Below are 12,522 nucleotides of genomic sequence, written 5' to 3'. Positions count from 1 at the left end.
TGCAGACCCTCTTCTGAAGACATGTAATTGCTAAAAGAATCAGAGCATTAATTTTTGAATGATAAATATGAATTTGCTATGTGTTTAACATAGAGTAAATAGTTGACTAACAGTGTAATGCCTGATTTAGTGAAGATATGGATGAAATAACTGGGCGAATATGTATGTTGAACCAGCCAAAAATTACTTGTTACAGTTACTTTCAGGAGTATGTTTATTCAACTAATGTGAAAACTTTTGTAGTTAGAGCAAACATGATCTATTTTCATATCAACTAGAATGTGATCCAAAGCATAGTTGTACTGACAGTAATTGATCTTAATAATCAGTAAATGTTTTAATGCAATCTTCTGACCAAACAGGTTAGTTTATTTGAAGATATTTGTTCTGTCTTGATTTATGAGTGTTTTGTTCTTTTAATCTCCTAGAGATGTTTACAGCTAGAACCATACAATGAAGTATGCCAGTACATGAAAGGTCTCAGCCATGTTGCAATGGGACAGTTTTATGAAGGCATAAAAGCTCAGACTAAAGTCATGTTAAATGATCCACTACCAGGTCAGAAGGCCAGCCCAGAATATCTGAAAGTGAAATACCTTCGAGGTAATTTGGAATTGTTTTTCTTTTATTATTTCAATTTTCTGAAATCCTTCAAGAACTCTTAAAGTGCAAGCATGCTTGTAGTTATACGATTTTAAGGAAACCATCATACATTCTCATGAGCATTGTTTAGTATGTCTCTTTAAAAAAATATACATTGATTCTTCTTTGTTTGTGCATTTAAAAGCTAGGACCGCAAATGGAAAAGAAATAGACTTATTTCTGTCTTGGAAATTAGCTAATAGCAAAATTAAATTATCAAAGAGTAATGACTTATTAAAGTCATGTTGGATAGTTGTCAAGCATATAATTTGGGTTTTGTTTTTATGTAAATACATAAGTAGGCTTATTATGCAAAAAGTATTTAATTTTATTTCTTTCCTACAGAGTATTCTAGATACTTGCATGCGCATTTGGATACCCCTCTTTCAGAGTATAATACTGATATAGATCTTCCTGGAAATTTCAAGGACCACTGGGCTAAAAATCTTCCTTTTCTCATAGAAAATTATGAAGAACAGCCAGGGTTACAGCCACATATAAAGTGAGTTTTGTTTTGGGTTTTTTAAAGCCTACTCCAAATGTTCTTTTCAGTTCAACTTTTAAAAGTGCTATTCTGAAGTGCATTATAACTGATAAATGTTTAATGCTATATGAAAGTGTAATTCCACTCAGTGTGTAAATCCTTTTCAAAATCATAGGGATTGAAGCTGGTTTAGCTCATAAACAAGGAAGAATGAAGCTTCAGATTATTTTCTTCACTTCTGTCTTCACATTATCAATAACATCCACAAAATGTTTCATATTCTGTGACCTTACTGAGTAAATATTCTATTTCTTTCTTGTAATTAATGTTAAGGAATTGATAAGTTTGAGATGCTCAGTGTAGCTTTATGTAGCACTTTTATTAGTTTCTTGTTGTGTGTTACATTCTTATTTTTTTATAGGTGTAATTTCCTAAATACTTAATAGATTTTTTTAATGGTAGGTGTATTTCAATTGGAAAAAGTATTCTCTGGAGTAACTTAGATAACCAGTATTTTAGATTTATAAAAGGGGGGATTTATAAGAAAAGGCTTCAAAAATATGTAGCTAAAGGAAAGATAGCAATTTCTCCTGGTGTAGTCTGGTTTCTAGATATATTTTAATGTAGTTACTCTATCTGTGTAAAAAAATTACCAAGTTAAAAATCTATGGCTTTTTTGTATATGGAATAGAATCCACCTTTTTAGCACAAGAAGCTTTTACAGAATTACAGAAGTTACAGAATAAGGGGTCTGGTTTCTGTGCATAGTCTTTTTTTACTTAGTGTTTAAGGTCCTCAGGGTGAGTGTAACATTGAAGGTTAATGTATTATCTGTGAACTTTCTTCAGTATCACTTATAATGAGCAAATCTGAAGGTGAGATGCTGGTTGTGACAGTGTCCTGGGTTCAGGCAGACAGTAAAAAGATCTGCTATTGAATTTAATAAGACCAGAATTTCAGCTGAGATACTGAATGTAACTGCCATGTGCTGTGTGGGTTCAGTGGGCTGGGAGAAGGAATGAGTGTTCTGTATACTGCTTTTAAATATTTCTCACACAAATGATGTTGATTATTAGACAGACAAATCTGTGTTTTACAACTTTCAGGACTTTTGTGCCAAGTTTTGTCTGATGCATATTTTTCTCCTCTATAAGAGATGTGTTATTTCAGAATTTTGAAAGCTATAAGCCTGATGTGCAAGAACTCGTATGTGTAGCTGATCATCTGGGTTCCATGATGCAGTATGAGACACCAGGATTTCTTCCAAACAAAAGAATACATAGAGGTATACTGAAAAAAAACCAAAACCCAACCCCAAAACAATGTGGTGATAATTTAATGTTATACCTTTGCTGTCTGAAAATTAGTTTTATTCTCTGTTCTTTTCAAATCAGATAAAAAGGTTAAAATGAAAATAATCCTTATGGCAGCAGTTTCTTGTCCTAATTGGTGACTGGAAATCATAATCACCCAGATTCTATTGATGTTGGCAATTCTTTTCCTATAAATACATCACTTTACTGTTTCTGTTTTCATATCTGTAGCAATTCAAGTGTTTGGCCATAATTGATTTTCTGTTGTTTGTCCCTCTATCCTCCTTCCCCACTCCCAGCAATGGGATTGGCCACTCTAGAAGTAATGCAAGCTGTGCAGCGGACTTGGGCAAACTCAAAAGTTCGGATGAATGGGAAAACCAGACTGATGCAGTGGAGAGATATGTTCGATATTGCTGTGAAATGGAGAAGGTAATGAGGGGGGAAAAGAGAGAACAAGCCTTATGGCAGTTGTAATACTGGTATACTTCAGTTAACCAAAGGGCTGAAGTCACAGATGAGAAAATGCTTGCTACTGCTCAAACTAGAAAGCCTTCTGATAAAGGAGAAGGATGATTTAAGTACAGAAGTGCCCTTCTGAAAATACTCAATTCCTCTTGTTTTTTAAAAGAGGAAAAGAGTTGGGAATAGCATTTTCTGGTCGAGGCAAAGCTGTGAAAAGCCGTACGATACATTGCAGTTTAGGCTAACAAATACTAATAGTTTCAAACTCCAGTAACATGAAATGCATATGAGTTGTTGCTTTTCTCATGAAAATCGTACATGTGTTTTGATAAAATGTTCTTTTTTAGTGATCTCTGAATTCTAGCTTTAGCCTAAAATTAGTCTGTGTGTGAACAAAGCTTGATTAAAAATACTACATGGAGTGAAATTCATGTCCTTTGTCTTTGTAGGATAGCTGACCCTGACCAGCCTGTGCTTTGGTTGGACCAAATGCCTGCCCGAAGCCTTAGCAGAGGTTTCAATAATCACATTAACTTAATCAGGTAGGAGAGTTTTACCAAACAGCTTTCCCGCACACACAAAGGTGTTGTACCAAAATTTACCAACTGTTCACAGAACAGCGTATTAGAGTATAAGCATATGTGCTTATTGGTTTGCTTTAATATTTATTTTATGTTTTCTAATGGAACATTTGGGGTTTGTGCACCTCAAATTTTCCCTTACGACATTTCTCCTTTTTCCTGAATTTCAATTGTACAACTGAGTTATAGTAAGATGTAACTAGGACCCTGAAGATGCGCGATTTTATGTGCTGTTTTTAATTCCCAAATTACCTGTAAAAATTAAATTAAGGTGATCATAGTTGTAATGTTTCAAATGTGCTTCTCAAAGATAGTGGCAGCAGTAATGAAACAGGGCTATTTTACTAGCTTCAATACTAATTTATAATAGAAAGGAAAAACATAGTTCCTTTAATTGTTTTCAAAGCAGGCCAAAGTAAAAGCAGAAAAGGCAAAACAAGTAACCTGTGAAAGGTAACAGTTGCACTTTCAAACAAGGGTAAAATTTAAAAGATTCAACCACTGTTGTACGTTCCATCTTCTCCCATGCTGCAAGACTCAGTATTGTAGTCATGACAGTGCTACCTACCATAAAGTTGTAGAAGTATGAGAGACTCAATGTGGCAATATCACTGTCAATCACAGGAGCAGAGTGTGTTTGTGTAAGTAAATATGTAGCCAGCATTCATGTTATTTCCCTTCCTCACATCCTTCCTTAGGAATTATTAAATCTTTGATCTGTCATTCTGCTTTTATATCTTTCTTTCTTTCTTTGAGAAGCTGTGGGGAAAAAAGGATAAAGGAAGCAAAGCTTTCTTAAGAATTATTTCAGGCTGAGAAAACCAGTGATATTCTGATGTTCACATACAGAGGATAATACTTTGTCCACGCTCTTCCACTTTGCTGGACCTTAGCAACATGCACTTTAGGGAGTGGGTGCAATTTAGCATTAAACTCCAATGCAGATCAGTAGTTGCTTTGCAGGGTGTGCTGCTCCTTGAACAGTTTTATGCTCAGGCTTTTGTCATCCCCCAAGCCGTGTTACATTTGAGCTCCAAGTTCTGTCCATTTTTGGTGTTGCTGCATTTTTTTCTTTTCACATGTATGATGCAGCAGAAACCACAACTATCCGTACTTTTGAGACGAGGATGCGTTCTATACTTCATCTGTTTCTTCCTGGTTTTATTTTAAATGACAGAGTAAAAGCTTAATTTCTAGGTGTCTGCTGGCAAAAAGGCATTCAAGTAACAACACCTGATTGCCATGCTAAAAATAACATCTGGGGAAATATGTCCCTCTACAAGATTTCTGTTGTCAGCAACTCTGTTTTTCACTGGCCAAAGTACTTCACTTGTTTTCTTTTCATCAGAGAATGCTGTCAAAACTCATGATTCACTATGTAGGCCCACAGTGAATCCAGTTCTAACCTTTTTTGGTTTTGGCTCAGCCTTCACTTTTGGGGCTCTCATCAGCATTTCGGTTGTGCTTTTTTGATAGCTAGGTAGAGGTTCTCTGAAAATAACTGATTTTCTTGAAGGAAGAATAGATTTGGAGCAGCCTAAATACCACTGCCTTAGGAGTTGATCACAATTTAGTACTGTGTGGTGTTTGCATCCTTTTTGATTCTGGAAGCCTATACTTTGATCATTTTGCATCCCAAGTAATAGCTGCTCTTGTTGGTCAGCTCTCTGTAGTGATTTGTTTCTGCTTTTGGATTGCCTCACAATGATTTCACATAGGGCTAGGGGTAAAAGAAATAATGTATTAAGTGGTGGTAGTTTTGTTTGTGTTTGGTTTCTTTTTAATTACTTTTGAAACATGTTCTAGTTCATGATGATTTCTGAATGACAATTTAATCTTAATAGATTATACAGATCTGTATAATCTCCTTCATTACTCAACTGAAATAGCTGCTGATTGAAGATATTAATAGGCTACACAGCTAACACCTTTTTGTTGATAATTCAGAACACTTTATGGTCTTTTGACTGTTTTTCAGGAAGACATACATTGCTTTATATTTGGCTTATTATTTGAAAGTTATTTTCATAACTGTATGACTAAGGCTGAATTCTTTGTGTATAATGGCTACCTGAAAATCAGGTGTAATAATAGATTATTTAGGCTGAAAAATGGCAGCTTTCATGGTTATTAAATATACCAAGGTATAAGATGTTCAGCCAAATAAGAAGTGTGTAAAAATAGCAGTTGGGTGTTCTTTTAGTATTTATAACAGATCAAGTCATGCTGAGCTCAGGCTGTCTCTAGGCTTTGTTTGGTCTAAATTGTACACCAGTATTTCCTGTGTGCAAAAAATTTAGATTACATATCTATTAACATAACCTTTTTCTTTACTCAGAATTCTTTGCATTTGAAAGCCATTATTGTTCAGTGATTTTTGTCAAATGAGTCTTGGCATGGAGGCACTAGCATTCGGTGACTGCTGAATTAAAGATTCTTTTCCAGAGTGGCAAAATGTGTAGAGAGCAGCAGGAAACAAAAAAAAATTGTTTGTTTGTTTTGAGTCAGTCTGGGGACCTGTTAAAGGTGTGTAAAAAAACATCTTGCACTTCACGGTGTTTGATGGGCTTCCAGATCTTAACAGTCTGAAGATGCAAGTATATGTGTCAGGTGTCACTACTTCATTTGCCTATAGACAAGTGTTATTTTGGGTTATCTCCTTTCTGGCTTAAATGATCAAAGCTGCCAAGTTTCATTTAAAGTAGAGAAAATATTTTTGAAAGCTGAAGTTATTTCATAGGCAAAACAAGGTTTGTGATCCACTAAATGTTAGTGATATACTCGATATCTTTATAAGAAAATTAAGACACTCTCTTGAACGCTGCTTCTTTTGAATTCTTGGTGGTAGTGTTTATTAAACAAGGAGAAAGAGTGGGAATAAACACAGATCACTTCTGGCCACCCACCTAAAGTCTTTTCTCAGTACTACTGTTTCTAGATGGCCTTGCAGAATGATAGGTCTGGTTTGGATGTATTTTTCTCAGATGCCAGGAAAATACAGTTGCTTATACTGACACACTTCTGCCTGTTGTACAGATATTTTTTTTTTTTTAATACAGATGGAAAATGATGGGACGTACAACAAGGGCAAATTATGTGTATAGATTTTTCTTCATCCTTCCACTTTCCCTACCTCCCTTTCTGATGTGCAGATATGTATACGTGATCTATTTCTGTTCAGTTTTTAAAGACTGATTCTGCCATTATTCAGAGACTAGACCTATTGAATTGTGAGACCAAGCCAAAAATCACTTAGAGTGGGGGAAAAACAGAGGTGTACACACTTTCCTGTGATTGACAGTGGTTTTGCTTCCTCAGAGAGCGATAACGTTTGCTTTATAAAATCTTGTTTTGTAGACTGGGAGAAGAGGAAGGACTCCTACAAATGCAATAATGGTATGTAATTTTTCCTCTGAGTGGTTATAATCCTAGCAGGTTTCTATCAAGTTTTCAATGTTTTGGGTTGTTTTTTTTTTTTTCCTTAGTAGTCCAGGGAAAAAAACAACACCTTTTTGATGTTCTTGTTTAACAGTTACTGCTTGTAACTGTTAGGAGTCAAAGCAGTATCCTTCAGTATAGGCTTCATGCAGACAGTATATACTTCACTGTTACTTCATTATAGAGGAATGTAGGTGAATAAAATAAAATGTGTGTGGGCTGTCAGAGCAGGTCAGCATATATATTGGCAAATACGTAGAGAGTGTTGTTTCCAGAAGTAAATTTATGGGCAGATTAAGAATTCTCTCCTTGTTATGCAGTATCTACGAGTGTAAATAATTATTTAAGAAAGGTTGTATCCTTATACAAGCTGAGAGTTATCATACAGATTTACTGAACAAGGGCACACTGAAAATGAACTACTATGAAATGTAGTTTATCAGAGAACAACGACAGTAATCATACATGAGCTTTAGCAAGTTTGCTATGGATTCTATATTCAAAATGGAGGATGGACAATTCATCGCTTTAGACAAACCTCTAGTTCATTACCTTAATTTACAAAGCATCTGTGGATAAAATGCTGTCAAACATTAGTGGGAAATATTTGTGTCTTAGCCCTGGAAGGGTGGGTTGAAAAACCAGACTTTAAAAAACCTCTTATTTTCTTTGTAGGGGACAGGTCATTAACATGCGGTACCTGGAATATTTTGAGAAAATTCTTCATTTTATCAAAGATAGGATCCTTGTTTATCATGGGTAAATTATTGATATCTTTTTTTTTCCTGCTTCACTCCCTGGTAACACTGATTTGAAATTGACATAATATTCCTTTCAGAAAGCCTGAAGGATATGTTCTTTTTAGTAAGTTCTATTTTCTTGGTATCTATAATTATTTCCTATTGGAAACGCAAAATCCTATTCATTGCCACATAAGGTAACTTTAATAGGAAAAAACATTGTGAATTACAGTATACCTAGAAACTAATAATGGTGTTGAATTTGTACCCACAATTCTCATGAGCGGGTTTTAAGTCTTTCTAAAACATGATTTATTAAAGATCTTGGGTTTTCTCTTCATAGAATAGAATACAGTTTCTCTGCATATTGAGAGTAATTTATTAAATGAAAAAAAAAAAAAAAGATAAGATAATTTTAATTGAAACTGGTGTCTGACAAGTGGTTTTAAAGGAGCAGAGAATCTTTGCTACCTGCTACATAGATAGGTTGGTAGGCTTTGTCCTGAAACAGAAGACAGTTTTAGAATCTCGAATGAAAAAATTTGACTAAAGGTAACCTGAAAATTGATGTTAATGTCTGTTTCAAACTTTCATTAGTTTTTTATGAGTAAAGTGTTTTTGCCACCTGTGGTTCATTTGCGGTGACACTGTTCTGATGACGTTAAAAATTAATTAGCTTTAAACTCTCATTTTTCTTTGGTCTGGTAACTTTTATTAAATACTGAGTTCTCTTTCTCAATCTCATTATGCTACTTGAATATCAAACAACGAAAGTACAGAAAATCCTTATAACAATTGAAAATATTTTAAGTTTTGTAAAATTTATGATAGTTGCTAAAGATATGCAAGTTCTGTACTACCAGGAAGTCTGTTGTCTACTGGGAGAAAATCTGTTCATAGGAAGTCAGCAGCATTTGACTTTAAAACAGAGCAATTTGTGCTGTACTTCTTAAAATAATTCTGTTCTTAAAATCTGGGTGTACAGTAATGAGTCAGTATTAGAGCACTAGTTAAATAGGTTTCTTCACAGTCCAGCTGTGCCTGCATCTGTATTATTTACTTACCTTTGAGGCTACACAGATGCATATATTTTGAGAGTTAAGCTGAAAAATAAGCTGAGCTGATGTAGGATGAAATTACTTCTTTTCAGAAATGCTATGTGTGTTCAACCGTGGCCATTCCGTATTTAACTTTTTTCCAGTGCTAATAATCCAAAAGGGCTATTAGAAGTTCGAGAAGCTTTGGAAAAAGTACATAAAGTAGAAGATCTTCTTCCCATAATGAAGGTAAATTAAAGTAAAACTTCAAAACATGACAAAAATAATGAAATGTGTTCTGGGAGATGTCCAGTTCCTCAGAATACCACCATTGTGTTATAAACTTAGAATGAATAACTAGAAACACAAAGTTATTTCAAATTCGCATGTGTGGAGTATGATCTTCCCTTTTGGTATATGCAGATGTGTGACGTGTATTTGAAACACTTGGCCTAGCTGTGAATTGGTAAAGAAATGATGGGAAGACAAAATGTTGCATGTAATTCTTTAAAGCTAGCCTTGTCAACTGGGAGAGTTTGTGGTCAGACCCACCATAATGGTATCACAATATGCCTACACAGTGTGAAGGAAAAAGAGGAAGATGTGTGAAAGGTTAGGAATATGGAAGCTCTCTTTACGTTAGGTTTATTGGTACAGGTTAGTATGTGGTAGGGCTGGTAGGGGGAAGCAGAGGAGTAGTTGCCCTTGGTGTCTGATATCTAATCTGAAATTAAATCTTGGTTTATGTTCTTGTGCTTTGGAGGCCTGTCAGAGAAGGAGCAGGGAAATGTGCAGGTTTTCTTCTTTATTTATATTCTTACCTCAAGTAATAAGGCTTTAGCTGGGTTTAAGTAAGAGGTCTTTCCCCACTCCTGCACGTTAAACTGGAATGAGTAGTGTCTAAGTATTCAGGCTTGGGGAAACCTGTTACAAAGTATTTCTTTCTAAAGGATTGGAATTGGAATTTAGTTAGAATAGGTTAACATTTGGGAAGAAGCATGTCTAAATAGAGACAAACTCATTGCTTTCCCCCCTTTCAGCTGCGTCCACATTGCATTTTTGTATCTAGGCAAAGCTGACAGATTGCCATAGAAAGAGCACTCTGAAGATATATGGCTGTTACTACTAATAGACTGTCTGGGTTTGGATTTGTTTATGGTAGTAGTGCTCACTCACTTGTGCACTGTAGGCATCTTTACAGCAGCTACATGACTCAAGAACTGCATTTTTATATTGGTTTCTTTTACTATGTATTACAAATATAAGTGTCTTCAAAGAACATATAATTTTGGAGGTAATTTTTACATTACTGTCTTGTTCTTTGCCTGGAAAGATGAAGCCAGGTGGGTACTAACTGAACTTAAGTAAAACCTTGTGATAAAGAGGTAATAGATGTTGGGATGGATAGACAATTAAGTGTTCACTACTAACACACAAGACCTGGAAAGCACCTAATATGGCTACTGTTAAATTGTAGGCCAGAAAAAACGTTACTAATAGAGGTAAAAATACAGATTGCTCCAAGAGAATGATGAAAATGTATAAACAGAGTGGACTAAACATGACTTAATGCAAAACAAATGTTTCAGCTGGCAGCAAATATTCTTCCTGGTTTTCGTAACCTGTACATTTTGCTCTGGTTTGAATCTCCTGTATCCCATTATGAATTGTATTGAAATGGAATGCTGTCTCTCATTAGAGGCTTTTAGTTTTGTTTCTTTAAAATAAATGCAGATTCTCTTTAAACAAAACAAGTGCTATCTTAAAATAAATAATCGCCCAAGTAATTCATGCAACACTATTGCATTATAGTCATTAATATTGCCTGTATAAAATTAATGTCTGCTAATATTGACGTAGTTGGGTTATTCAGGTAGCTGGGGAATGTATGTCAAGAGCTCAGCTTTTGGCTTTACTTAAATACAGTTTTGCCTGGTTTATACAACTCTGGCTACAGTATTACACTTTTAGATAATGTAGCTTTGTGAAATTCTAAAACTTTGTGATATTTTTTCCTTTTATGAGGAAGGAACATTAATTTAAACTGAATCACACTTAAATCATTGTAGAGAGCTGTGTTCTGGAGTCCACACTTAAACTGATGCTGCTGCTTCTTAGTGTAAACATAAAACAGGCTGTCAGATTCCTACTTTTGCATTTACGTTGTTACGCCAAAAGGTTACTGTCAACATGCAAGTTGGGGAGGAATCTGCACAACTCAAACTGCTTTGCATAGTTATTTCTCATAAACAGTGCTGCTTTATGTTTGCTATAGTTATAAAGTTAAATGTCAGTATGCCTCATTAAATATTTATGATTTCCATTCAGTAGGAAAAAAAGGATAAAAGAAATAACATAGTTGACAATAACTCTTTATCCTGTTTCCTCAGTTTGTCCATTTTCATTTCTACTGTATGTATTTTAAGGATTTCAAAACAATAGCTAGGCAGTCTGTCCTTCTTCACTCTAATATTACTTTTTTTCTTTTGAAAGCAGTTTAACAGTAAAACAAGAGATGGGTTTACTGTGAATACAAAAGTCCCTAGCCTCAAGGATCAAGGGAAAGAATATGATGGATTCACAATTACAATAACAGGAGATAAGTATGTTTGCTATTTTCAGGGGTTCAGGTACATTAGCTAATGATGAAGTATTAGCAATTAATCTTCTCAAATGCCATTTTTACCTGCATGAAGTGGAGTTTGTTTCTCACTCATGGTATTTCTGTAAATAAATAGAAAAAATTGTTCATTTGGGGAGTTCTGTTTCCTGTTGTGTTCCCTAATAAAGAGGGAATATGGATAACATTGATGGATTCCTCAAAATCACTTGTTGAGATGATTCTCTAATTTACAGCATAAAAGTGGAGGGAGACTTTGTTATTAATCTTAAACTATAAAATACCTAAAAAGGAAAGATCTCAAAAGTCTAAGTCTTTATTAATATCAAAATGCGTTTCTTTTTGTGAGACCTTATCAATTTTAGTGACTGCAAAGTCCTGAATGGAATGGGAATTTCTGTGTTCTAAGAGTGGAAGAGACAGACTGTCTTCTATTTCAATAGTACCTGTATGTACAAGAATGCCAACAGGGGGCTTTGGGACACTGGGTGAGATAGTAAATATCTGGCTTCATGGATCCTGACTCCTTCGTGAAGAATGAGCATTGATCTGAAGCTCAGAAGCTCTCTCCTGCTACTAAAACCTTTGGTTTATGTGATTCAAAATTCTATGCATTGGAATTTTTCCCAAAACTTGTGTGCTTTCAGTGAGTTGCATGGAAGCCAAGCTTCTTGCTAAAATGTTAACATTATCTCTTGGATTTTAATTTTATATACTGAATTATATGCCTATATGCAGTGAAATGGCATTAAATATATGGCCTCAAAGTTTGAGGAAAAATATTTTGATGTCAATAAAACTGTTTAACTTTGTTCTGCTCAAACTTTGTGTAGCAGTGAGTTGGTTTTGATCCATAATTTGTAACTACGCTTTTATGCAAAAACAATTTCATTTTGATAATTTTAAAGTTAACAAAACTACACATTACATTCTATACAAAAATCTCAAGGCCATGAAGATATTTTAAATTTTTATATTTCTTCTTTTTACCTACACTTTAAGTGAAATACTAACGCTTCTCAGGTATTCTTCAATGGAAATACTTCATCTGTGGTTAGACAGCAATCTTTATGAGTTTTTTTAGACAACTTACAATGTCATAAAATGTTTGTCATTCAGGTTTTTTTGTTTGTTTTTTTTTTTTTTTAAAGGGGGATAATGCACATAATCTTCTAGAGGAGAAATTATAGGGAAAAGTTCAT

General features: G+C 34.6%; 1 protein-coding gene across 2 annotated transcripts in view; it reads left to right on the top strand.

The window, feature by feature from the left end:
- The window catches only part of TTC13 (tetratricopeptide repeat domain 13), a 42,444-nt gene that overhangs the window by 20,899 nt on the left and 9,023 nt on the right, over positions 1-12,522 (top strand). Inside the window, exons 11-18 of one of the 2 annotated variants that reach the window (XM_080615219.1) lie at positions 429-603; positions 988-1,144; positions 2,281-2,411; positions 2,739-2,871; positions 3,354-3,446; positions 7,599-7,682; positions 8,865-8,949; positions 11,197-11,303. In XM_080615219.1, the coding sequence (XP_080471345.1) occupies positions 429-603; positions 988-1,144; positions 2,281-2,411; positions 2,739-2,871; positions 3,354-3,446; positions 7,599-7,682; positions 8,865-8,949; positions 11,197-11,303 (965 nt within the window). Of the gene's footprint in view, positions 1-428; positions 604-987; positions 1,145-2,280; positions 2,412-2,738; positions 2,872-3,353; positions 3,447-7,598; positions 7,683-8,864; positions 8,950-11,193; positions 11,304-12,522 lie in introns of both variants that reach the window. The other variant, XM_080615218.1, reaches the window with a different exon arrangement.

Source organism: Psittacula echo, assembly GCF_963264785.1.
Source record: "Psittacula echo genome assembly, chromosome: 4".
Lineage (NCBI taxonomy): Eukaryota > Metazoa > Chordata > Aves > Psittaciformes > Psittacidae > Psittacula > Psittacula echo.
This window is presented reverse-complemented; position numbering and strand designations above follow the sequence as displayed.